Source organism: Nesoenas mayeri, assembly GCF_963082525.1.
Source record: "Nesoenas mayeri genome assembly, chromosome: 7".
Classification (NCBI taxonomy): Eukaryota; Metazoa; Chordata; class Aves; order Columbiformes; family Columbidae; genus Nesoenas; species Nesoenas mayeri.
In genome coordinates this window covers 22,661,934-22,689,682 of record NC_137551.1, presented here as the reverse complement: position 1 = coordinate 22,689,682, position 27,749 = coordinate 22,661,934, and the positions used below count along the sequence as shown (strand labels likewise).

Below are 27,749 nucleotides of genomic sequence, written 5' to 3'. Positions count from 1 at the left end.
TTAATGTTTGTCTCTACTTTCTGATGTTACAGTGCTATAAGGGTGACGTTGAAGAAGCAGTTCATGCAAGTTTGTTGGCAGCAAGTGATGATTTTCTAATTAGTATGTTTAACACAGAGGAAAGGAGAGCAGCCATTGGTTACATTTGCCCTGTTATTTTTGCTGTAGGCTTCATAAAGCAAGTTGTCCAAGATGCAGCTTCAGCCTTTCTTCATCCCACAGACCTGTTCCATGTTGCCATGGAAGCCCTGGGAGCCACAGTAATTTTCTTGCTGGTGTGCACTGTCTGCCTCCTTGTGTGCTCAGTGTGGGGGGAGATGTTTGAATCGGGGCAGCTGCCTCTTGGCCCATTTCCTTTGCCCCTCATAGGACACACGTTGCAGCTGAAGAGCAACTTACCCAGGCAAGGGGATCTATCTTAAAAGCGATGTTCTTTTTCTGTAAAATTGTTTCTGCTCAGGAAGAAATATGGTCCTATGTTCAGAGTTGGTTTGGGCTCAGTACATGCCTCGGAAAACCGAGGCTGTGAGAACAATAAACTCCCAGTCGATCTGGATCTTGTATGGGATCTGCTACTCCAGCTAGATCCCTACAAGTTGATGGGACCGAATGGGATTCACCTGAGGGTGTTTAAAGAGCTGCCTAATGTCATAGCGAGACCTGTCTCTGTGGTTTTTCTACACTGTTGGGAATCTGGAGAGGTCCCAGAAGACTGGAAGCTGGCAAACATTGTCCCAGTCTGCAAGAAGGTTAACAGGGATGACTCCGGCAACTACAGGCAAGATGTTCAGCACACAGCTGGGTAAACACGCAATGCAGTGGGTGAGCAATTGTCTGACGGGCCGGGCTCAAAGGGTTCTAGTAAATGGGGTTATGTCGGGCTGACGACCAGTCACTAGCGGGGTTCCACAGGGATCCGTCTTAGGGCCAGCACTCTTCAATGTCTTCGTAAATGGCTGTCGAGGGTTTAGATTGCGGGGTGACAATAAAACCCTGGCAGATGTATTGTTAGCCCCCTCTCCCCCCGACTTCCCCCTTTTGCCCCTCCCTCTCCCCCCTTCCCACTCAAGACAGGCGATCGGGAGGGAAAGAAGGACAGAAAGAAGAGAGCTGGAAAAAATTAAAGATGTTTTACTAGTGCTACTAATAAGAATAGAGAAAATAATACAAAGTATACAAAACCAAACTTGAAAGTCTCAGCAACTGCAGAGCTGGCACCCAAAGTCCTGGATTGGACTCTGCGGCCAACCGGAGCTGCATTCAGTCTCTCACTAGGCCTCAGTTCGCAGGGACGACTAGCAAGGTCCTCTCTAATGTCAGCCATGAGGAAAAAAGGCAAAAGGACGAGATCCTCATGATCTCCCACTTTTATATGAAGTATTCATGTGAATGGAATGTTATACACAGTTGGTCAGTTTCTTGGTCACCGTGCTTATCAATAAGTTTGCATTCCATTGCTAGGTTTACCAAAACATGTGTCTGGTTCTCCAGGAAAACGCAGTTAATATGAAGGATTTAGCTGACAGGCAACATTCACTGAAAGAGAAACTTTTTTTTAACAAAACCAGGACAATCACTTAGACACAGGACTTGAGGGATTGCTTAGTAAGTTTGCTGATGACCCAAACCTGAGGGGAGCTGTTGACACTCTAGAGGGCAGAGAGGCCCTGCAGAGGGATCTGGACAAATAGGAGAACTGGGCAATCACCAAGCGCATGAAGTTCAGCAAGGGCAAGTGCCGTATTTTGCTCCTGGGACATGGCAACCCTGGCTGTACATACAGACTGAGGGATGAGATGCAGGAAAGCAGCTCCGTGGAGAAGGATCTGGGGGTTCTGGTCGACAGCAAGTTGAACATGAGCCATCAGTGTGTCCTAGCAGCCAAGAGGGCCAACCGTGTCCTGGGGTGCATCCAGCACAGCATTGCCAGCTGGGCGAGGAAGGTGACTGTCCCGTTCTGCCCTGCACTGGTGCGGCCTCAGCTGGAGCACTGGGTGCAGTTCTGGGCAACATAGGATAAAAAAGTTATTAAGCTACTGGAGAGTGTCCAGAAGAGGGCTATGAAGTTGGTGAAGGGTTTGGAGAGGAAGCCGCATGAGGAGCGGCTCATGTCACTTGGTTTCCTCAGCTTAGAGGAGACCTCATTGCAGTCTACAGCTTCTGCATAAGGGGAGGAGGAAGGGTAGGCATCAAATTCTTCTCTTTAGTGACCAATGAGAGAACCTGAGGGAAGGGCAGGAAGGTGTGCCAGGGGAGGTTTAGTTTGGACATGAGAAAAAGGTTCTTCACCCAGAGGGTGGTGGAGCACTGGAACAGGCTCCCCAGGGCGGTGTCACAGCTCCAATCCTGACGGTATTCAAGAAGAGACTGGACAACACCCTCAGACACATGGTGTGATCTGTGGGGTTGTCATATGAATTGGACTCAATGACCCTTGTGGGTCCTTCTTTCCAATTCAGGACAATCTATGATTCTTAGTGAGAATGGAAATTTTATAGGTCATTGGCCAGCCCAGTCTTCAAGCCATAATACATGTCTGTGGCAGAATGCAACCCCCCCCCACCTCTCTCCCCCTCTCTGCCCCCACTCTCCCTCTCCCTCCTTCAGTATGGAGGAGTGGGCACATCCCCCTCTCTCCTGGCTGCCGTGGGCCTAACAGCTTCTTTGTCTGGCCCCAGAGCACCCATACCAGAGTCGTTAGTGGCAAAAGCCTCTGGGCGCCCACACCCAGGGTGGGGGATGTTTTTGGGGGACTTCTGGGAACAGGAGGAATGACTGCAGTCAGGTCAAGGTCTCATAAAAACGGGACTCTCGTCGAAAACTTCCCTTTGGCCGGAGTTTTCTCGGAGAACGAGCTTAGCCACTGCCGCCAGGAGCCACGGCCCCCCCCAGCTCCCCGGAACGGAGTCTCCGCTTGCCTCACCGCCACAGCCGTGAGTAAAACTTCTCGCAGGATTGCGAGTATATTTATACTTTCTGTGCACGTTTGCACACGTACTTTAAATTATTTCCTCGCACAATTGCGAGTGTATTACAAATTTACCCTCGCGGAATCGCGAGTGTACACTTTCCGTACTCATTACAAGTACGCGTATCTCTTTAAAATAATTCCGCGGTAGGCTTGGGCAAGTGTGTGCTTCTCCGGGACTCAGGGGCGACTCCGGCATTGTTTTGAGTGAAGCCATGTGCATGCACTCTGTGGACCGCCTGTTGTAGTGGTTGCCGCCCCTAAATAAGTTTCCTCAGCTGATATTCGAACCTGTATTTAAGTCACTTTTGGAATATCAAAACCCTGTTTTCACCAGTTTAATAAAGGTTGCTTTGGACCCTGTTGTCCCTTAAATTAACCTCGGGGTAATATTCCGTGACAATGTCACATAAATGAGTGAAATGAAACAGTCTGAAAGATACAAGACCTGGAAGGCATTTGGGAGAATAAGCTTTGTGGAGGCAGGTTTTTCACTAACAGGTGTTCTTCTGGGATCTCAGAAAAAGCAACCAATCTGTGTGCTACTTCTTTATTTTGCAATATAAATTGTGATTTCACAAGTATTCATTAAAATTTACAGGAGGGGACCCATCTGCCCAGTCATTGATAAACTCCATCCCCACCAGAGGAGACACTATGTATTGGGGAACGAATACAGTAGATGATCATCCCCTATCAGAAAAAAATCTCCGCTGTTTAATGCTTACATTTACAAATTGGTCACAAACAAGCTGAAAATGGAGAGGACAGAGGAACCTCAAGCAAAATTTGTGGAAACCCTGAAGGACAAGCCTCTGTTCCTGCTGTGCTGAGAGGATCAAGTGAGAGGGACAGCAGCAGCAGGGCTCTCCGAGCACCGTTCCACACTCCCTGACAGGTCGGGATGTCAGGAGCCAGCCAGGAACCTGAGGTAGGTGAGCAGTGCAGAGGAGAGCCTGTATGAATTTGCACAGGGAGCTGTCTGCTTCGGGATGCTATTGCCTACTCTGTCTCTGCCTAGAGCTGGCTGTGGTGACTGTAAAAGCAACACACAATTTTCTTTCCTAAACACCTTTCCCTCCAGAAAGTATCTAGCAAATGATCTGTGTGTTACAGTCTCAGCAGATTGGGAAATCACTATCATTCAAGCAGAGATTTTGTGAGTTTGGAAGCTGTCAACTGTCTTCACTTGGCTAACGTGGAAGAAAAGAGACCTCATAAGGTCGGGGCATATTTGCCAGAGCACTGACTATAGGGGAAATATCAATGTCCTTGTGATCCACAGTGGGCTTCAAGGTAAAGTTCTGCAGGATGGCCGTTAAAAATATGAATATCTCCATCCGGGCCAGACCTTCTCCTGCACAGACGCGTTTTCCTGCAAGCAAAAAATAATAAAAAGTGAGGTGACAGTGGAGTATTTTGCTGGTAACTTATTTTTAAGCACTGCTCCATGAAAGTTCATACATCTCGGAATGGAGAGGCAGCACTGCCGCATTTTGGGGAGGCAAATGAATGAAACTAGGGGCTAAGTGTCCAGAACAATGAGAGTGCTTAGTGGGCAAAGCCAATTTGAAGGCTTCATTTTCTCACGTTCTGCTGTTTGGTGCTAATTTTGCAGAGGGACAAGTTGCCTGGCTGAGTCCCACTCCACACATCTCTTCCTGAAGAGCTCATTGGAGTAACTTCTGTGATTGCTAAACAAGGAAGTCAGTGGAGACTCTAGTACAGGGCTTCAAGCTGCCCAGAAATGACGAGTGTAACAGATCAGCAGACATCGCTGTACTGACTGTGGTGAGGGAGGCACTAAAATCCTCAGAGAGATTCTAGGAGAGGATAGTCCAAGGTCTGAAATAGAGAGAGGTCTTACCTGCAGAAAATGGCATGAAGTAGTCACTCTTTCTAAAGGTACCATTCGCATTCAGAAAATGTCCTGGGTCAAATTTTTCCGGATTTGGAAATTCCTTGCTATCATATAAGACAGAACTCAGCATTGGGATTATAATAGTGTCCTGAGTTAAGAAAGAGAAGAGAATTAAAACGGAGACATGCTAAAGCAAAACATCATTGAGAAATTCCCAGAGCTGAATAGAAGGGTAGTCAGAGTTGAATCAGCTTCAAATGAATATTTAATGAATACATGTATGTGAAAAAAAATAGAAAGCTCTATCTTCTCTTCACATAGACGATGAAAAGGCTCAATAACTTCCAGAATCCCTTCTCAAACAAAATTATTCCAACTGTTTTTCTCATTTCATTGTTTTTGAAAATCAAACACCATACAATGAATAGTGCACATTATTGTTCGCAAGAGATTATGACGTTTCTCAGAAAGAGTGGAACAGACCTTGGGAATAAAATAATCTCTGAACTTGATGTCCTTGATCACGCTACGTGGGACATTAAATGGAATCAAATCAATAAATCTCTGGATTTCATGGACCACAGCATCTGTGTAGGGCATCCGGCTCCGATCTGCCATGCAGGGGCTTCGGTCTCGGCCAATCACACAGTCAATCTCCTTTTGCATTCTCTCTGTTAGGAGAGAAGTGAGTGTTAAATGGACAAGTTCTCCATCTCTTTGCCTAAATCTCTCCCCATATCTACCGCAAAACTTGCTTTTAGAGCAGCAGGAATACATGACTGTACTTACTACTGATACCTCTCCCCTGTGAGTGTAACCAAGACTAATAGACATTTCTACACTGCAAATATATTTTTCCTTGGGATGGGGAAAATTGCCACATAGGGCAGTGACTGGAAGTGTCCAAATGAATCCCAGGACCTATTAAAAAGTTTAACTTCTTTATTTCCTTTTCTATTACCTACTATCTCTGGGTATTTCTGGAGAATCAGAAGTCCATATCTCAGTGTGGTGCTGGTGGTCCCTGTTCCTGCAAGGAACAAGTCGAGTGTGGTTCTGCTCAAGGTCTCAGTGGTGAATTCTGAGTGACTGTTCCCTTTCTCCTGGAGGAAGATTTGGAAGAATGTTTAGAATGACAAAGTTAAGCTGTCGTTTAAAAAGGAATCTTCTGTACCCACAATGTATGTTTTTAAACACATCTAATATATTTTCAAAAATATGACACTCACTCTCCAGAACAGCAGCATTTATGGTACTTTTACTACATAATATTATGAACCTTTTTTAATCTGGGAGGAGCATTGAATTACATCAACCAGATTAATCTTCAACATTCCGAAATTTAGCTGGTACTCTTAATTCTGCCTTTAAAAATTCTTAGTAAGAAAATAGGCTAGAATGAAGCTGATGTGCCAAGAAAAGCAAGTTCCCTTCTGAATTTGCAAAAGCCCTGTGCCCTGCCACAACTGAAAAGAAGCTGGGATTCAAGCAGTGGTTTTGTTATAATCCAAGAAATCTCTTGCTCTTACATTACCTGTTCCATTTTGTTAAGAAAAGCATCAATAAAATCACGAGGACAAGTGGGATCCAGGGTTTGCTGGTGTTCTGCTATGATTCCTAAAGTAAATTTGTAAAATTTTTCAGTATTTTCAAACAGTTTTTGATGAGGCCCAGGTAAATAATCCATGAGAGTTGGGAAGAAATTGTATATCTGTAAGAATAAAACGATGGAAAAGCACATTCTGATTAATGTGGATACAATACAATGTTCCCCTAAATGTATCTATTAAAATGGGGCAAGTGAAGACTTTTGGAAGAGTAGGTCTGTATTATTCAACTGGATTTTAATGCCTTTTACTTTCTGGTTTCACTCTATTCAAGGATAGACTCCACCTCGGAAACTTTTGAACTGATACTGTTCTTTGGACATAAAATGACAATTCCATAAGACAAAGAAAAAATCTAACAGGAATAGGTTATTTAACTGCCTTTTTGGCTTTCAAAAATTTATTAATATCTACTCCACTTGAAGATGGATAAGTATTCATCAAGACAATATTATAATACTTAACATATCTATTATTTATATAAAACTGTACACACCTGTACTTGTAGAGTGGACTGGAGCTCATTGTTTTCATTCAGCAAGTCAATTAAAGCTAAAAACTTTTTATCCTCATAGTCAAACCGATCCCCGAAGATGATGGAGGAGATGATGTTGGCAACAGCGTGGATTACGAAGCTGGCAGGGCTGAACGGTTGTGCTGGAACAAAAGCAACAAAGGGTATCTTGCTTTCAGTATTTCAGGCATCATCCCCTTCTCTGACACTGCAGGGAAGTTTTGCATCCTCTTGAGATCCAGAGTTTGAGAGTCCTTTGAAAGGATGGTGAAGGGCTTGTCTGATGTGTTGTTCTGTGCTTGAAGTGACCTAACTTCCCTGTTTGAATGATTTCAGTGTCTCTTTTGTCCTGTTCTCAGGTCATTGGTCTGAGTGGCTTGGTTCCTCTTCAACTGACACATGCCTGTCCCCCTTATAGACTGCCAATTAGAAATGGCATAACGATTCCCACCAAACCCCAGTGAAACCATCAGGACTTTGCCTGAGCCCTGTCTTTAGGTTATCACAACTTGTTTGTGAACTCTAATACCGTAACGTCAGCTGTGTAACCCTATCCTAGGGATTCCAATGCCTGTGATCAGAGTCTAGTTTTGATAGCACAGCTACATAAGCTTCTAAGAAGAGGACTACAGTGTGAGAGAAAAAAAAAAAAGGGATTGGACCCAAAAAGAAAGAGAGGAAAGTTTTAATTGCAGGCAATGACAGAGTTCATCTCAAGGTTTTAAGAGGAGAAACAACAACATGAAAAGGGTTAAAATCCTAAAAGAAAAACAAGGACTCAGAAAATGGCAACTTGTCAGCACTGATGCCTCCCTGGCCATTGAGGACTCAGCAGATGTCTCATCAGAGCTCGTATGTTCATGCTGAGTTTCATACATAACTAGTCCTAGCTATTAATGTTTCTTATTTACATTAAGAGTAAATAGGTACTTTATACTTTTGGGTTGTATGTATTGTGTTTGCAAAGGTTTTTAGTACACAGTAAAACATGTTGTAACAAGGTGAGGCAGAGATAAAGTTTTGCAGCAGATACAAACAATGGAGGTGAGAGTGTTTTCCCTGCTTTGTAGCAGGAATGTTTACCTCTGAAACCAGACTAAATCTTCTAGTGGCTCATAGGAGACAGTGATCCTTCAGCATCCTTTAACATTCATCTGCTTTTTCCCAGCCACATGTCCATTTCTTGGGTCATAGTTTGGGTGACAGAGCCCTACAGCCCTCATTGTCTCATTGCAGACATGCAGGGTTTCCCAGCACCCACAAACTCCATGTCCTACCGCGTGTGTTCCTGATCCGTTCCACCAGAAAATGAGCTTCCTCCTGGATTCGCTCCTCGATGCTCTTCCTTCCCATCCCAAAATCGCGCAGGATGGTGAGTGTAAATCGTCGGAGCTGCTTCCAGGTCTCCCCATTGCTGGTCACAACGCCTGACACAGGAAGGAAAAATAGACCTCTATGAAGAAACCTTTTTTTTTTCCCCTGAATGGGATGCTACACAGTAAGTGCTCAAGATACAAAACCACCTCTTTGTGAAGTTACACTGCAATTGCTATATGCCCAGAAATGCACCTTCTCTGCAACTCTGCTGGTGTTATGTCTGATCCATATGTCACAGCACTTTGAGTAAAACCGAATTTCTTCTCAGAACAAGAAAAACTACAATAGGATGTAAATGAGAAGTTAACACTAGTACTGAATTGACCTTGGCCACAAGCCCAGGGTCTTTGCACTGACATAACTGCTTAAATGTTCTGCTATGCACCCTCAAACAGCATATAATTATTGACAGTATCATTGATGCTGTACCATAGTACCATGGAATAGGATATATGCCATCCTGGAACTGTCCTGGTGAATAACCTCAGGGCCTAATCTTGAATGTGACCCTTTCTGGGACAGCCTGTATTATCTGGGAGAAAAACACCTAAGTTCTTAGAGGCACATTTCATGAACAAAGTGCTAGCCGTAATTTGGAGCATGCTGAAAACAGAAAATTACTCAGTGATACCAACCTGGGACCACAAACTGTTCTCCAGTAAGTAATAAGTTAGGCATTTAGTTTTCTACTGCTAATTTGAATGCACTAATGTAGTACATGATATCCACCTCGTCCACTGCTTTGTATGCTTTGTATACTCACACTACCAGGGCCATACCTTTTTCTTTTAAGAGTTTTTTAAATAGAGGTAGATTGCCTCTTCCACTAAAGTCATCTCCCTGATCAATCAGAGCTTCTTTCACCACATCGTAGCCATACAGCACCACAACCTTTTGTGGGCCAAAATATACGGTGAAGACAGAACCATACTCCTTGCTGAGCTGTAGGAAAAAGGAACACAGAGAACAACATGTCTTAATGTTAATCACATGAAAAGAAGTTTGAAGGGAAGAAGTCTGAGGGGTGATGCCACTGTCCCAACATCGCTGAGATGTGACATAAATTAGCAGCAGCGCAGAGATTTTTCAACTGTGAATTACAGCCAGGGGTAGAGTAAATAGTGCAAGAATTAGGGGACATGAATGGAAAGGTGAGGTGTTAAGTCCAAGTCCCAGAAAAGAACAGTTAATTGAGTAGAAAAGATAGATCCTGATACAGTTCACATTCAGAAGAAGTACCTGAAAGAGTCTGTTTTCTTCCCAGTGGGGTATGACAGCAGATGCTGGGGCCTCAGGTGTTGTTATGAAATGCTGTGGAGAGTTTTTGGAAGAAAGAGGACATGGGCTGTGTGCTGTGATCAAGCCAGAGCTTGATGTGGCTGAGGTGTAGGCCAGGACCTGCACGGAGGGTTTTCTGGAGACACCAAAGACAGAACGGAAGTAAACAGAAGCTGGTCTATCCTCAACCCAGGCTGCAGGAGGGACGCTGTTGTCACCGCGTGTGAACAGCTCGTGGACAGTGCCCTGCAGCTAATCACCATGGGGGGGACGCATGACTGCAGAGAGTAACCAATCGCAGCCTGTGCTTGGTCGCAAGACCACTAAGTTAAGAGTATATATGGGTTGTTAAAACCTGTATTGGGGGACATTGATATTCAATGTGTTGTTAAAACATTCATTAAAGGGCATTGATGTTAAACTCATATTGAGCCCGAGTCTCTGTCCTTGCCGGTCCGCCCGTCACACTCAAAGAGACTTACCGTGCAAAGTTCTTAATTCTCCACAAAATGCCACCATTCTCTGGCTCCACCTCTGTATTTGAGGTCAGATTGTCAGGGTGGGATGCCACTGTATGAACTGAATGACTGCTCATATTCTCCTCCCGTATAGGGCTATGGAACACAAGCATAGCAACTGGCAGGTTTTAAACAGGCAGAAGAAGGTGGTCCTTCACACGCCATACTCTTGAGCTGTGGAACAGCATTTTGAAAGATGTACGTGTCCAAAAGGTAACTGGACAAATTAATGGGAGAATAAAGTGTGGTGAGTACTCAAACAGAAAGATATCACCAAATGTTTAGGAATCACTGGAGGCTGGAGCAGTCTGAAAGCATTTTCCTCTGTGGTTGCAATGCTGTGATTCAGCTCCTTGGCAACTGATTTTTAAGCTACTGTTGGGACAGGATTCTGGACTGGCTTGACTACAGTAATGATCCAGCACATCCAGCCTCAGACGCCAATGTCCTTACATTAGCACGTCACATTTCACTCACTTTCATTGAACAGAATAACAGAGTAGCCAGTGGAAATCATCTTGCCTGTTGTGCTGTGAATAACATCATCTCATCTGCTATACTCTTCCTACTTTCAGACTGGACTTTCCTTAGTGCCTTGTAGAAAATCCCAATATCAACCTCTGCCTCATTTCTGGCAGCAATTTGACAAAGCATCTGCCATGAGCAGCATGTATTAAGGTTCAGTGATTACTTCAACACTCCACAATATGTGTTACACACATATTAGTAACACGATACACTATTACTAGAGATAAGATACAAACCACATCATTAGTTTTCAGATCACAGAAATGACATTTGACCAGCTAGCTCAAAAAGCTTGGTTAAATATTTGTACATGAACTCATATGGACATAACTGATCTGAAAAGGATGAAGTCAATGAAGTTCATCAGTTGTTTGGAGACTCAGCAAATCAACACTTTAGTCTCCAAAAGGGTGAGGAAATTAAGCTGCTAACAGCATTCCTGTGACCTGTACTGTGACTCCACCAACAGTAAATCACTCTGTTGCTGCTCTAACCCACCATCTTTGTATAAAGCCAAGATGATTAGCTCTAGACTATGATCAGCATTAAGAAAGAAGAGCCCCTTCCTCATTCCAGGCAGAAAAAAAAGTCAGGAAAAGGGAAAAGTCTGTCCCAGTTTCCTATGGTAAAAAAGAGGCACAGAAGTGAAGTCTGTCCAATTGCCAAGAAGGTGGCTGAGCTTAGCGGGGCTCCTGAGCCACGGGTCCCAGCTGGCTGCACAGGCAGTGGAGCTCCTCTGGAACCAGCTGCAGAACCACCATGGTGTACAGCAGGTCATCTCAAAGGTCCATGCCCGGCGAGGTGGAGAAGTGAAGGGGCAACTTCATGAGATGTGCCCAACTGAGATGTCATCACCATAGGGCAGACCTATTGAAACTTGGGCTAGGGCCTAAACCAGAGGCAAAATTGTCATCATTACAAAAGATAAAGAAAACATGACTGGAGATAGAGTATATTTACTGGAAACAGTGCATATAATGAGGAAATAATTACCCCAGCTGTCAATTTAATATTGAAGAGAAATTCAGCAATCATCAAGGAACAAAATCTTTGGCTACACTTAGTGCTTTCAAGTAACTACAGTAATAAGAAAGACAGATGAGAAATCATGTTTTAAAAGCTGAAGAAAACAATACCTGATGCTAATGTTGACTGATATAATGTACGGCTTCACTATGATTTCAGTCCTGCCAGAGGAAGTAGCACAAGATTAGCAGAGTGTTTTGGGAAGTTCAAGGAGAAAAGCAAGGAAACAGAACAGCCCTATGAAGTGATCCCACCACAGTGGCACAACCAGCACTGGACTGTTTTAGCAAGAAGATGGTGGTGGAGGAGGATTCTTCACTATGGTGATGCCGCGTCCATGTTCATTGTGTAGAAAGTCAGGCTACAGCAATTTCCTGTGTATCAGGCAAGAAATCCCTAGAGTGATACAATAGGATGTCCCATATCCTTTGGCTTAAATTGGTTTAGAATAGTGAAAGAGGAGACCACCAGCTATGATTTGTTTTCCTCTCTTGAGAGGTATGAAATACATGACATTTCAAAGAAAAATTTAAAATTAAATATAAAACAACCTGTGGGCCCATACTCTTGCCTTCTTCCTATGTGACTGTCGCTCACATTGAAGGAAATCCCCCAACAGTGCCCAGGCCAAAGATACACAGTGACTCACATGTGGTACAGTACAATACATTCTGTTAGTGTTCAATAGCTCAGATGATCCAGCCTCTGGAATAAAAACAAAGTGTAAATAAGAACTAACCTGACACACTGCAAAGCCCATCTGATATTTCACAAGGACTTGGCGAAGAAGTATGTCTGAGTTACCAGTACAAATCGGTTGGTTAAATTTTAAGTAATGAACTAATTTAATCCCTTCTATGTACCATGACCCTTTTCATTGAACCTTTCAATGCACATTGACTCTTCAGACCACAGGCAATCAAGGAAGGACTATGATTTATTATTTGATCCGAGTGAACTTGAGGGAAACTATAGATCAAGTAATGTTGAAGTCCGCCCTAAAAGCACTTCAGCCTAAATAAAGAAAACTAAAAGAAAAAAAAGAAGAAGAGGGAACATCACCACACTCTCTTTTAATAGTAAAGGGTTTTTCCTAAGTCAGAATCGAGTTTCTCCACGCGCCAGCCTCAGTACTAGATTTACCCTTACGACATTGTGGTTTGTGCCACTACTGGAGGCAGAGTGACTGGTTCAGCTTTCCATGGTTCCATCTGAATACATTCTGTCGACTGCTGCCTTTGGGAAAATGAGGCATTAAGAAAGGAAATCATCAGCTCAACCAGCAAGTGCAGATCCTGAATTTTGAATGGATCACAGGCTACGTACTTGCAGGCCAAATTGAGGGTGGGCTATAGGTAAAATGTGACCCCAGGAAAGCAGCTCCAAGCAGCACGGGTCTGTCATCGTCATTCCTCGAAGGAGACGTGTCAGAGGCCAGAGGTCTCGGGTTGCTGCCAGCAGGAAAGCTCAGCACAAAAACCCGGTCAGTAAGGAAGAACTGCCTGGGGGCAGTGAGTAGAGAGCGTGAAAAGACAATATGTGTCAGAATAAAGGCAGGGTGAGGGTGCAGCCTGTGAGCAGCAGGTCTCTGGGGAGAAGGGCAGTAGCTCCACATCTGGGAGCCTGCAGGGGACTGTGGGCTGCAGAGGAGGAAGAAGTGGGGAGAGATACTGGTAGGACATTATCTAGAGCTGACCAGCCACTGAAATGCTTTCCAGGGCAGGTTGTTCTAGGATTGAAACACGAGCACTAATCCTCCAGCTGAGTGATCTCTTCAATTCCCAGCAGTTTCTGGGAAGATGGTGCCAGAGGCACCGAGCAGATGCTGGCACGTGAAGGGATTGTTCTCCACTGCAGGGCTGCAGCTGGCCCTGTACTCTGGCTCAGTGCAGAAGCCAGGATAAAGGGATGAGAGCGTTGTATCCCAAGGGATTACAGTGGAGAGCTGGCCATCTGTGGTCTAGAGAGATGTGACCATGAGATCTATGATATAAGAATAATATCAAGCCTTAAGTGCCAGTGCCTTGTCCTATCACATGACAGAAAGCCAAATAATTTCTGCTCATGGCAGATAACCTGCAAATCAAGTACTGAACACAGAATGGAACGTGGCCCGGACATAATCCATGCTCTAATGGTAGTTCACTGCCAATGTAGTTGCAAGTCCACTCATTTATCAGATGTGGACCATGTGTGCAGACTCTCAATGGGAAACAGACTCCACAGACAGAAGTTCGGTATGGCAAGGAATGTGTGGCAGCCCTGCTCTGTGTTAAGGTGAGTCTCAGTCACCTTCCATATCCTTAACACACACACACACACACACACACTGCTCACATTCCAATTGGGATGCCAAACGCCATAGTTCCATAGTAAGAAGGATTCCCTGTCCCTGGGATCATAAGAGCAGACTTGCTGTGTAAATTCAGGAAGTGACCAAGAAGAATGGCACAGCTGGCATCTCTGTTTTCTGTTTTCATCCTCTAGCACATCCAACTGCCTTGAGCCCAGTAGGGCACCTTTTCACCTTGAGACGGTTGGGCGGCACATGATGGTGAACATGTTTCAGGGCTGCTAGTCTTTCTTCATAGAAAGAAGGAGGCAGTTGCCTTATGCTTCTTAAGTGTGGTTTAATGTATCAAGCTCATCCTGCAGCAGCAAGACCTTTCCTTCCACAATGTGTGCCTGGAGCATGCTGTGTTGTCATAGGCGGGTACGAACATGACAGCAGCCCAGTAGAAGTTTTCCTAAGACAGGAGTTAGATGTAAGGATTGTCAGAGTCTTTGGATAGAAAGGGGTGGACTCAAGGATAGGCTAGTACTAGGTAAGCAAGAACGCATTCTCAGGGGCACGAGGGCCAGATCTGGTCCTCTGCTCAGCAGAACACTGGGAATTTGTGAATAAGCAGATTTTGACTGTACGCAATGTCACTTCAGAGTACATATACTAGCTGTAAGCCCTAATCAGGTCTCCAGGTCTGATAGCAGAGGTTGCTATCAGAGTCATGCCTGAAATGGGAACTGTGCTCTCTAAGACAGCATCCATGCAGCTGTTGTTAACAGCTCCTCACCCCTCAAGGTTTTGGGGGCCAAGAGCACTGAGTGACACTGAATAGGAAAAGAAGATCACATGAAAGTTAAACCATTGTACCTTGTTCCTGCTGTACTTACCACATCTGGAGAATGCTCAGTCTGCTTGGAGTTTCCTGGCCTGCCCCATCCCTCTTATTTACAGACAGAGGCCCCATGTCTGGTTTCTCTGTTTACAGGAAAGTAAAGAGTTGACCAAGGGCAGGTTAAAATAGACTCCAGTGGCACCTGTATTTTCTTTTGGTTTTGTACAACTGCTGGCTTAGCCATGTCTTGTTCCAATCAACAGGTCCATTTGATAGTTGCTGTGATGAAGAGATCCACTCACCACATGCAACCCTGCATGCTGTTTGAAGGTCAAGGAATCGGTGTGGTCGGGGCACAGAGAATTTCCAAGTAAAATAATGTGGCATTTCTCTGCTCATGGCATTTCCTTGACAGGATTGTAACAGGGACACCAGAGGGCGATGTGTCAGCAGAAGAAACTTCTAAAGATCAAGCAATAAAAGCCAAGCAACGACCAAATCATGTTCCTGTTGAAAAAGTAGTTTTTTTATGTGTAGAAAATAGCATGGTATTTTTAAAGTACAAAGATGAAACCTCCAGGAGCTCTGAAGATGGAAATCCATCTAACCGTGCATTGCCAGTAAGTACGTAGTGTTTTCAGGTAAGAGAGCTAAGAAATAGCAAATCTCTTCCCAAACCTTTGAGTATCCCACCTCCAGGAAGCAGCACTGGGCAGAGGAGCTTGTCCCACAAGTGACTCCTGACTGGGAGGGAATTTTAGTGACTGACTCCCTGGCTGGCTGGAAGGTGGTGTGACAGTGGCATAGCAAATAGGCTGAGTGCTGACAGCTGTGTTCCCAGTTCTGTCTCTGAGTAACTATTCCTCTGTCTGCCTGCAGGCCCCTGTGTGACTGGCAGAATCCAAATCATGGCAAGGATGGCAGGTCCTTGGAGGGCAGCACCACAGAAGAGACATCACAGGGTGTCTGTGGACAGCGCTGTACTGGGGAAACGTACAGTCCAAAAGCAGAGGCACCGCTTGGTTGCTGCTCAAACATTTCACCTGGAGAGTCCATGAGAAGTTCCAGAGGAAGCAGAGAGGTACAGAGGGAACCGAAATCTCTGTCTTCTGCATTATTTCCTGGTGGAAAAGAGAAGACAGTAGCAGGTGCTTGAAGGGAAGAACAGAGGAAAGGGAGGTCTGACAGAGGAGAGTCAAGGTGCAAAGTGTCTCATCCAAGTGGTCTGTACAACTGCTTTGGAGCCAACGCAGTTCTTGAGGACTTGGACTGCACCTGCAAACCAGGGGATGCAAATCAGCCTGGCAACTCCAGCTCTTCAAGCAGGAACCGAGGAGTTCAGCTCCAGAGGAGGATTTTTTTCCCTGATGCCTCAAGATATTTCTGCCCAGCTGCCCTAACAAGTGATTCTGAAGTTGTCCAAGTTTCAGCGCAGTACTATGCGGATAGGTCCACAGGCTTCAGAATGGGCTCCTCGTTCTTTACATAGATACATAGATTGTTGTATTTGCAGTACTGCAGCAGATGACAAACATATAACCAACAGTAATATGCAGAAGACAAGCGTGCTATAAAAGTATGACAGGATTGGTTAATACAGGGCTTGTTAACGATGAATGTTTGTTTCTCTGATGTTACAGTGCTATAAGGGTGACGTTGAAGAAGCAGTTCATGCAAGTTTGTTGGCAGCAAGTGATGATTTTCTAATTAGTATGTTTAACACAGAGGAAAGGAGAGCAGCCATTGGTTACATTTGCCCTGTTATTTTTGCTGTAGGCTTCATAAAGCGAGTTGTCCAAGATGCAGCTTCAGCCCTTCTTGATCCCACAGACCTGTTCCATGTTGCCATGGAAGCCCTGGGAGCCACAGTAATTTTCTTGCTGGTGTGCACTGTCTGCCTCCTTGTGTGCTCAGTGTGGGGGGAGATGTCTGAATCGGGGCAGCTGCCTCTTGGCCCATTTCCTTTGCCCCTCATAGGACACATGTTGCAGCTGAAGAGCAACTTACCCAGGCAAGGGGGTGTAACTTAAAAGCGATGTTCTTTTTCTGTAAAATTGTTTATGCTCAGGAAGAAATATGGTCCTATGTTCAGAGTTGGTTTGGGCTCAGTACATGCCTCGGAAAACCGAGGCTGTGAGAACAATAAACTCCCAGTCGATCTGGATCTTGTATGGGATCTGCTACTCCAGCTAGATCCCTACAAGTTGATGAGACCGAATGGGATTCATCCAAGGTTGCTTAAAAAGGTGCCTAATGTCATAGCGAGACATGTCTCTGTGATTTTTCTACGCTGTTGGGAACCTGGAGAGGTCCCAGAAGACTGGAAGCTGGCAAACATTGTCCCAGTCTGCAAGAAGGTTAACAGGGATGACTCCGGCAACTACAGGCAAGATGTTCAGCACACAGCTGGGTAAACACGCAATGCAGTGGGTGAGCAATTGTCTGACGGGCCGGGCTCAAAGGGTTCTAGTAAATGGGGTTATGTCGGGCTGACGACCAGTCACTAGCGGGGTTCCGCAGGGATCCGTCATAGGGCCAGCACTCTTCAATGTCTTCGTAAATGACTTAGACACAGGACTTGAGGGATTGCTTAGTAAGTTTGCTGATGACCCAAAATTGGGGGGAGCTGTTGACACTCTTGAGGGCAGAGAGGCCCTGCAGAGGGATCTGGACAAATAGGAGAACTGGGCAATCACCAAGCGCATGAAGTTCAGCAAGGGCAAGTGCCGTATTTTGCTCCTGGGACATGGCAACCCTGGCTGTACATACAGACTGAGGGATGAGATGCAGGAAAGCAGCTCCGTGGAGAAGGATCTGGGGGTTCTGGTTGACAGCAAGTTGAACATGAGCCATCAGTGTGTCCTAGCAGCCAAGAGGGCCAACCATGTCCTGGGGTGCATCCAGCACAGCATTGCCGGCTGGGCGAGGGAGGTGACTGTCCCGTTCTGCCCTGCACTGGTGCGGCCTCAGTTGGAGCACTGGGTGCAGTTCTGGGCAACATAGGATAAAAAAGAAGAGGGCTATGAAGTTGGTGAAGGGTTTGGAGAGGAAGCCGCATGAGGAGCGGCTCAATACAGGACTTGGACTCGATGATCCTTGTGGGTCCTTTGTTCCAATTCAGGACAACCAATGACTCTTACTGAGAATGGAAATTTTATAGGTCATTGGCCAGCCCAGTCTTCAAGCCATAATACATGTCACATAAATGAGTGAAATGAAACAGTCTGAAAGATACAAGACCTGGAAGGCATTTGGGAGAATAAGCTTTGTAGAGGCAGGTTTTTGACTAACAGGTGTTCTTCTGGGATCTCAGAAAAAGCAACCAATCTGTGTGCTACTTCTTTATTTTGCAATATAAATTGTGATTCCACAAATATTAATTATAATTTACAGGAGAGGACCCATCTGCCCAGTCATTGATAAACTCCATCCCCACCAGAGGTGACAATATGTAGTGGGGCAAGAATACAGTAGATGATCATCCCCTATCAGAAAAAAATCGCCGCTGTTTAATGCTTACATTTACAAATTGGTCACAAACAAGCTGAAAATAGAGAGAACAGAGGTACCTCAAGCAAAATTTGTGGAAACCCTGAAGGACAAGCCTCTGTTCCTGCTGTGCTGAGAGGATCAAGTGAGAGGGACAGCAGCAGCAGGGCTCTCCGAGCACCGTTCCACACTCCCTGACAGGTCGGGATGTCAGGAGCCAGCCAGGAACCTGAGGTAGGTGAGCAGTGCAGAGGAGAGCCTGTATGAATTTGCACAGGGAGCTGTCTGCTTCGGGATGCTATTGCCTACTCTGTCTCTGCCTAGAGCTGGCTGTGGTGACTGTAAAAGCAACACACAATTTTCTTTCCTAAACACCTTTCCCTCCAGAAAGTATCTAGCAAATGATCTGTGTGTTACAGTCTCAGCAGATTGGGAAATCACTATCATTCAAGCAGAGATTTTGTGAGTTTGGAAGCTGTCAACTGTCTTCACTTGGCTAACGTGGAAGAAAAGAGACCTCATAAGGTCGGGGCATATTTGCCAGAGCACTGACTATAGGGGAAATATCAATGTCCTTGTGATCCACAGTGGGCTTCAAGGTAAAGTTCTGCAGGATGGCTGTTAAAAATATGAATATCTCCATCCGGGCCAGACCTTCTCCTGCACAGACGCGTTTTCCTGCAAGCAAAAAATAATAAAAAGTGAGGTGACAGTGGAGTATTTTGCTGGTAACTTATTTTTAAGCACTGCTCCATGAAAGTTCATACATCTCGGAATGGAGAGGCAGCACTGCCGCATTTTGGGGAGGCAAATGAATGAAACTAGGGGCTAAGTGTCCAGAACAATGAGAGTGCTTAGTGGGCAAAGCCAATTTGAAGGCTTCATTTTCTCACGTTCTGCTGTTTGGTGCTAATTTTGCAGAGGGACAAGTTGCCTGGCTGAGTCCCACTCCACACATCTCTTCCTGAAGAGCGCATTGGAGTAGCTTCTGTGATTGCTAAACAAGGAAGTCAGTGGAGACTGTAGTACAGGGCTTCAAGCTGCCCAGAAATGACGAGTGTAACAGATCAGCAGACATCGCTGTACTGACTGTGGTGAGGGAGGCACTAAAATCCTCAGAGAGATTCTAGGAGAGGATAGTCCAAGGTCTGAAATAGAGAGAGGTCTTACCTGCAGAAAATGGCATGAAGTAGTCACTCTTTCTAAAGGTACCATTCGCATTCAGAAAATGTCCTGGGTCAAATTTTTCCGGATTTGGAAATTCCTTGCTATCATATAAGACAGAACTCAGCATTGGGAATATCATCGTGTCCTGAGTTAAGAAAGAGAAGAAAATGGAGACATGCTAAAGCAAAGCAGCATTGAGAAATTCCCGGAGCTGAATAGAAGGGTAGTCAGAGTTGAATCAGCTTCAAATGAATATTTAATGAATACATGTATGTGAAAAAAAATAGAAAACTCTATCTTCTCTTCACATAGACGATGAAAAGGCTCAATAACTTCCAGAATCCCTTTTCAAACAAAATTATTCCAACTGTTTTTCTCATTTCATTGTTTTTGAAAATCAAACACCATACAATGAATAGTGCGCATTATTGTTCTCAAGAGATTATGACGTTTCTCAGAAACAGTGGAACAGACCTTGGGGATAAAATAGTCTCTGAACTTGATGTCCTTGATCACACTACGTGGGACGTTAGATGGAAGGAAATCAATAAATCTCTGGATTTCATGGGCCACAGCATCTGTGTAGGGCATCCGGCTCCGATCTGCCATGCAGGGGCTTCGGTCTCGGCCAATCACACAGTCAATCTCCTTTTGCATTCTCTCTGTTAGGAGAGAAGTGAGTGTTAAATGGACAAGTTCTCCATCTCTTTGCCTAAATCCCTCCCCATATCTACCGCAAAACTTGCTTTTAGAGCAGCAGGAATACACGACTGTACTTACTACTGATATCTCTCCCCTGTGAGTGTAACCAAGACTAATAGACATTTCTACACTGCAAATATATTTTTCCTTGGGATGGGGAAAATTGCCACATAGGGCAGTGACTGGAAGTGTCCAAATGAATCCCAGGACCTATTAAAAAGTTTAACTTCTTTATTTCCTTTTCTATTACCTACTATCTCTGGGTATTTCTGGAGAATCAGAAGTCCATGTCTCAGTGTGATGCTGGTGGTCCCTGTTCCTGCAAGGAACAAGTCGAGTGTGGTTCTGCTCAAGGTCTCAGTGGTGAATTCTGAGTGACTGTTCCCTTTCTCCTGGAGGAAGATTTGGAAGAATGTTTAGAATGACAAAGTTAAGCTGTCGTTTAAAAAGGAATCTTCTGTACCCACAATGTATGTTTTTAAACACATCTAATATATTTTCAAAAATATGACACTCATTCTCCAGAACAGCAGCATTTATGGTACTTTTACTACATAATATTATGAACCTTTTTTAATCTGGGAGGAGCATTGAATTACATCAACCAGATTCGTCTTCAACATTCTGAACTTTAACTGGTACTCTTAATTCTGCCTTTAAAAATTCTTAATAAGAAAATAGGCTAGAATGAAGCTGATGTGCCAAGAAAAGCAAGTTCCCTTCTGAATTTGCAAAAGCCCTGTGCCCTGCCACAACTGAAAAGAAGCTGGGATTCAAGCAGTGGTTTTGTTATAATCCAAGAAATCTCTTGCTCTTACATTACCTGTTCCATTTTGTTAAGAAAAGCATCAATAAAATCACGAGGACAAGTGGGATCCAGGGTTTGCTGGTGTTCTGCTATGATTCCTAAAGTAAATTTGTAAAATTTTTCAGTATTTTCAAACAGTTTTTGATGAGGCCCAGGTAAATAATCCATGAGAGTTGGGAAGAAATTGTATATCTGTAAGAATAAAACGATGGAAAAGCACATTCTGATTAATGTGGATACAATACAATGTTCCCCTAAATGTATCTATTAAAATGGGGCAAGTGAAGACTTTTGGAAGAGTAGGTCTGTATTATTCAACTGGATTTTAATGCCTTTTACTTTCTGGTTTCACTCTATTCAAGGATAGACTCCACCTCGGAAACTTTTGAACTGATACTGTTCTTTGGACATAAAATGACAATTCCATAAGACAAAGAAAAAATCTAACAGGAATAGGTTATTTAACTGCCTTTTTGGCTTTCAAAAATTTATTAATATCTACTCCACTTGAAGATGGATAAGTATTCATCAAGACAATATTATAATACTTAACATATCTATTATTTATATAAAACTGTACACACCTGTACTTGTAGAGTGGACTGGAGCTCATTGTTTTCATTCAGCAAGTCAATTAAAGCTAAAAACTTTTTATCCTCATAGTCAAACCGATCCCCAAAGATGATGGAGGAGATGATGTTGGCAACAGCGTGGACTAGGATGTTGGCAGGGTTGAAGGGCTGTGCTGGAACAAAAGCAACAAAGGTTATTTTGCTTTCAGTATTTCAGGCATCATCCCCTTCTCTGACACTGCAGGGAAGTTTTGCATCCTCTTGAGATCCAGAGTTTGAGAGTCCTTTGAAAGGATGGTGAAGGGCTTGTCTGATGTGTTGTTCTGTGCTTGAAGTGACCTAACTTCCCTGTTTGAATGGTTTCAGTGTCTCTTTTGTCCTGTTCTCAGGTCATTGGTCTGAGTGGCTTAGTTCCTCTTCAACTGACACATGCCTGTCCCCCTTATAGACTGCCAATTAGAAATGGCCTAACGATTCCCAATGAAACCATCAGGACTTTGCCTGAGCCCTGTCTTTAGGTTATCACAACTTGTTTGTGAACTCTAATACCGTAACGTCAGCTGTGTAACCCTATCCTAGGGATTCCAATGCCTGTGATCAAAGTCTAGTTTTGATAGCACAGCTACATAAGCTTCTAAGAAGAGGACTACAGAAAAAAGAGGACAACAGAGGAAAAAAAAATGAGATCGGACCAAAAAAGAAAGAGTGGAAAGTTTTAATTGCAGGCAATGACAGAGTTCATCTCAAGGTTTTAAGAGGAGAAACAACAACATAAAAAGGGTTAAAATCCTAAAAGAAGAACAAGGACTCAGAAAATGGCAACTTGCCAGCACTGATGCCTCCCTGGCCATTGAGGACTCAGCAGATGTCTCATCAGAGCTGATATGTTCACGCTGAGCCTAGTAGATAACTAGTCCTAGCTATTAATGTTTCTTATTTGCATTAAGATTAAATAAGGACTTTATACTTTTCGATTGTATGTATCGTGCTTGCAAAGCTTTTTAGTACACAGTAAAAGATGCTGTAACAAGGTGAGGCAGAGATGAAGGCTTTCAGTAGGACTTAGGAAAGACTGTGTTCCTGTGCTAGTGAGAAGATACGAGCAATGGAGGTGAGAGTGTTTTCCCTGCTTTGTAGCAGGAATGTTCATCTGAAACCAGACTAAATCTTCTAGTGGCTCATAGGAGACAGTGACCCTTCAGCATCCTTTGACATCCATCTGCTTTTTCCCCTTGGCAGAATAAGCTCACACTGAACACTGGCTGTGGAAAGGAAGCCTGTAGTCGGGGCCAGTACTCTGCCACTCTCAGGGGAAATGCTTGGAAGTAACATTGTCTTATATAGTACGAGAAAATGCATCATGCTCTGCCTTCAAAAGCAGCTTATAGTCCCTGTTCCCATTGCACGCCCCTACTGACACTGGGAGGTTATGTGGCAGTGTCCAGCCCCATCTCCATGGCTGAATTCACTAAACCCTCAGCTTTGGGGCCAAGCCATTCCCTTTACCACTTCCTGTCTTGTTCCTCAAGCAGAAGAGGATAAAGGATGCTTTCCAACACCAATCTTCCATATTTATCCCTCCTTAATGTCCCAGAGCCTTTGACTGACTCACATCCAGCAGTGATAACTTTGCCTACTGGAGCAGGGAGCAGAAACAGCAGCCACATGTCCATTTCTTGGGTCATAGTTTGGGTGAAAGAGCCCTACAGCCCTCATTGTCTCATTGCAGACATGCAGGGTTTCCCAGCACGCACAAACTCCATGTCCTACCACGTGTGTTCCTGATCCGCTCCACCAGAAAATGAGCTTCCTCCTGGATTCGCTCTTCGATGCTCTTCCTTCCCATCCCAAAATCGCGCAGGGTGGTGAGTGTAAATCGTCGGAGCTGCTTCCAGGTCTCCCCATTGCTGGTCACAATGCCTGACACAGGAAGGAAAAATAGACCTCTATGAAGAAACCTTTTTTTTTTCCCCTGAATGGGATGCTACACAGTAAGTGCTCAAGATACAAAACCACCTCTTTGTGAAGTTACACTGCAATTGCTATATGCCCAGAAATGCACCTTCTCTGCAACTCTGCTGATGTTATGTCTGATCCATATGTCACAGCACTTTGAGTAAAAACGAGTTTCTTCTCAGAACAAGAAAAACTACAATAGGATGTAAACGAGAAGTTAACACTAGTACTGAATTGACCTTGGCCACAAGCCCATGGTCTTTGCACTGACATAACTGCTTAAATGTTCTGCTATGCACCCTCAAACAGCATATAATTATTGACAGTATCATTGATGCTGTACCATAGTACCATGGAATAGGATATATGCCATCCTGGAACTGCCCTGGTGAATAACCTCAGGGCCTAATCTTGAATGTGACCCTTTCTGGGACAGCCTGTATTATCTGGGAGAAAAACATGTAGGGTTCTTAGAGGCACATTTCATGAACAAAGTGCTAGCCGTAATTTGGAGCATGCTGAAAATAGAAGATTGCTCAGTGATACCAACCTGGGACCACAAACTGTTCTCCAGTAAGTAATAAGTTAGGCATTTAGTTTGTTACTGCTAATTTGAATGCATTAATGTAGTATATGAAATCCACCTCGTCCACTGCTTTGTATGCTTTGTACACTCACACTACCAGGGTCATACCTTTTTCTTTTAAGAGTTTTTTAATCAGTGGTAGATTGCCTCTTCCAGTAAATTCATCTCCCTGATCAATCAGAGCTTCTTTCACCACATCGTGGCCATACAGCACCACAACCTTTTGTGGGCCTAAATATACGGTGAAGACAGAACCATACTCCTTGCTGAGCTGTAGGAAAAAGGAACACAGAGAACAACATGTCTTAATGTTAATCACATGAAAAGAAGTTTGCAGGGAAGAAGTCTGAGGGGTGATGCCACTGTCCCAACATCGCTGAGATGTGACATAAATTAGCAGCAGCGCAGAGATCTTTCAACTGTGAATTACAGCCAGGGGTAGAGTAAATAGTGCAAGAATTAGGGGACATGAACAGAAAGGTGAGGTGTTAAGTCCAAATCCCAGAAAAGAACATAGTTCTTCAGAGGGCTGGAAAAAGAGTCTGGAAAGGCTTTCAACAGAGCACAGTGGGTAACAGTTTACAGAGGCTCAAAAGCAATTATATCCACAGGCAAGTGCCTAAAGGGATTTTGAGCACAAAGACACCACAGCTGTCCCTAAAATCTCCTGGGCCACAGACCTCTGGCAGTTGGGCGAGTATATGAGCAGAGACTCAGTGCCTCCTTGCATTTGCTTTTGGCTGCAACTGCAGAAAGGGTCATGGTGTGACCTGGAACACTTCTTCTCCTGCTCACTCCGGAAGAACAAACTAGCTATAGTCCCAGGTGTTTTATTGTGGGAAACTGAATCACTCAGACAACTGAAACAAAGCAGAGGGTGCTCATGATTCTCAATGTTCACAAGCACCAGGGCAAAAAGGAGCTTGTATGGGTACGTGTGCGGCTGATGACACACACAGTGATGTCAGCCATCACCACAAGTTTGCTCTACAGAACCCAGTGACACTTGCTGTACCCACCCATCTGTCCCAATGCCCTCACAATCCCCCTAGGAACAGACACACCAGCTGAACTCCCTCCACCTATCCCCTCCCAGGCCTTGCAGCACACAGGTTTTGTTTGACAGATGGGTGACATCAGCCACGGGAAGGGAGGGAATGGACAGGACAATTCACATCCAACCTATTTTGCTTCAAAACCTTCACTCGCTTCTTCTAGTGCCAGGAGATCCTCCCTACCTGCTGGGGAGCAGAGGCAGCACAATGGAGCAGGGTCCTACCCAAAAAAGGTCCAGGCCATCTTACCAGCATGGTGAGGAGTTGGGTAGAGGAGGAGGAGAGGGAATATTGCAATAGCATCAGTGCCTTGATTGCAAATCCACTGCAAATTGCAATACTGCCTTGAGGTCAGCACAGAACACATCACTAGGATGATTACTGCAAATATCTCGACTTGGACTTGCAATATATATATGCTTAGATGTAGACTTAGATTTAGAGATTATTGCAATATATAGACTTGAAAAGCATGTATTTCTAGGAAATCTTTTGTTTCTGTTTGATCAGACATTTGGTGAATGGAATTTGAGCTTGTGAACTAAGCTGAGACAGTCTTCACTAGACTTTGATTCACATGCAGTGGAGGCAACACAGAAAGAAGTAGACAGCCCCTTACCTTCTTCAAGCTTTCAGGCAAGTTCCACAGGTTCAGCTGGAGGATGTTTCCAACAATGGGGAGCGTGGTGGGACCAGGAGGCTGCTTCTGTTTTTGCGATGTGCTTCTCCATGTGGTAAAGAGAAGAAGGCAAGAGATGCAGACCAGCAAGAAAATAGTGGTCGTTCCCAGAAGCTCCATGGTGGGTTGAGGGTGAGAAGTCAAGTGTCAGAAGAGCCTGATGTTGGATCTGTAGATCCCTGCTTATTTATATGCTGTCATATCAAAGCACATGACTGAAAACAGCCAATAGTCCCTCCTTATTCCTGCTGAGAAATGAGATTACTTATTAATCTGTTCAAGATAAGAATGAATAAAGTAGGGATGAACGCCTTGTTTGCACACTGAATATTTTACCTCTCCAACTTGTGTTTTGTTGGGTAATCATTCCAGTACGACTAAAGAAGTAATGTTCTAATGCTGTTAAAGAAACTCAAAATGCAGAAATATTTAAGGTGTACCTGCTATGTATGTGCTTAAACTCTTGCTGTTTGCTCTCATGCATAGATTGATGTCTGCCAGCCCTTCTAGTACCCAGGCACATATCCTTATATATCAAAAATGCATTCTTTTCTCTCTCTATATATATATCTCTTATTTGTCTCTCAGCTAATGGTAATGGGCTGTGAAAGACATTTTCTTTCCTGCACGAACCCATTGGTTAAGAACTTGAGGCCACATTCTCTCGTGGTCGTAATGATGTCCTTTATGAGCAACAAATTCTGGTCCAACGGCACTGCTCTGAACACTGTGGACCAAGGGTATTTAAAACCACAAGTGGTCAGATGGGTGAAGCTGAGAGGGGCCTTCTGGGCCATGTCGGGAGGGATGGTCATATTGTTGAGAACCATCATTTTTATTGTCCTCAAGGAAAAACTCAAGTTGTTTGCATTTTCCTTTACTTTTGCAGAGGAGGTGCGTTGCCTTCCTCTGTCAGCAGCCCTGAGGGTGAACAATGGCTGTGAAACCCAGTACACTGGAAAAGCAGGTCTTTGCTTGCAGCATCACTCCTACATCCAGACATGGCTTCTTTATTCTTGATCTCATTACTTGCATAAGCCATGAAGAGTTTTGAGATGGTGTTGGGGTAAAGCCAGAACTGCTGGGTGGGACCCGTGAATTTCCCTGGCAAGAGATTTAACTGTCAAAGGTTTTGGATCACCTCTGACGACAGAAAGACAAGAATTATCTGAGTATGAAAGAGTTAATTGAGTAGAAAAGACAGATCCGGATACAGTTCACATTCAGAAGAAGTACCTGAAAGAGTCTGTTTTCTTCCCACTGGGGTATGACAGCAGATGCCGCCTCCTCAGGTCTTGTTATGTCACCATTCTCTGGCTCCACTCGTGAATTTGAGGTCAAATTTTCAGGGTGGGTTGCCACTGTATGAACTGAATGACTGCTCATATTCTCCTCCCGTATAGGGCTACGGAACACAAGAATAGCAACTGGCAGGTTTTAAACAGGCAGAAGAAGGTGGTTCTTCACACGCCATGCTCTTGAGCTGTGTAACAGCATTTTGAAAGATGTACGTGTCCAAAAGGTAACTGGACAAATTAATGGGAGAATAATGTGTGGAGAGTACTCAAACAGAAAGATATCACCAAATGTTTAGGAATCACTGGAGGCTGGAGCAGTCTGAAAGCATTTTCCTCTGTGGTTGCAATGCTTTGATTCAACTCCTTGGCAACTCATTTTTAAGCTACTGTTAGGACGGGATTCTAGGCTAGGTTGACTACAGTAATGATCCAGCACATCCAGCCTCAGACGCCAATGTCCTTACATTAGCATGTCACATTTCACTCAAATACTTTCATTGAACAGAATAACAGAGTAGCCAGTGGAAATCATTTTGCCTGTTGTGCTGTGAATAACATCATCTCATCTGCTATACTCTTCCTACTTTCAGACTGGACTTTCCTTAGTGCCTTGTAGAAAATCCCAATATCAACCTCTGCCTCAT

General features: G+C 44.3%; 1 protein-coding gene across 1 annotated transcript; it reads right to left on the bottom strand.

Moving 5' to 3' along the window:
- Positions 1-4,161: 4,161 nt before the first annotated feature.
- LOC308042646 (uncharacterized protein) lies at positions 4,162-25,927 on the bottom strand (the record flags this gene model as incomplete). Its single annotated transcript, XM_080348233.1, has 20 exons — positions 4,162-4,343; positions 4,836-4,977; positions 5,313-5,500; positions 5,791-5,932; positions 6,364-6,540; positions 6,933-7,122; positions 8,212-8,403; positions 9,091-9,269; positions 9,567-9,741; positions 10,088-10,219; positions 15,791-15,914; positions 18,784-18,960; positions 19,453-19,594; positions 19,924-20,111; positions 20,402-20,543; positions 20,975-21,151; positions 21,544-21,704; positions 23,302-23,451; positions 24,182-24,344; positions 25,748-25,927. The coding sequence occupies 20 exons, from the start codon at positions 25,925-25,927 to the stop codon at positions 4,162-4,164; spliced, it is 3,303 nt and encodes a 1,100-aa protein (XP_080204359.1).
- Positions 25,928-27,749: the final 1,822 nt, after the last annotated feature.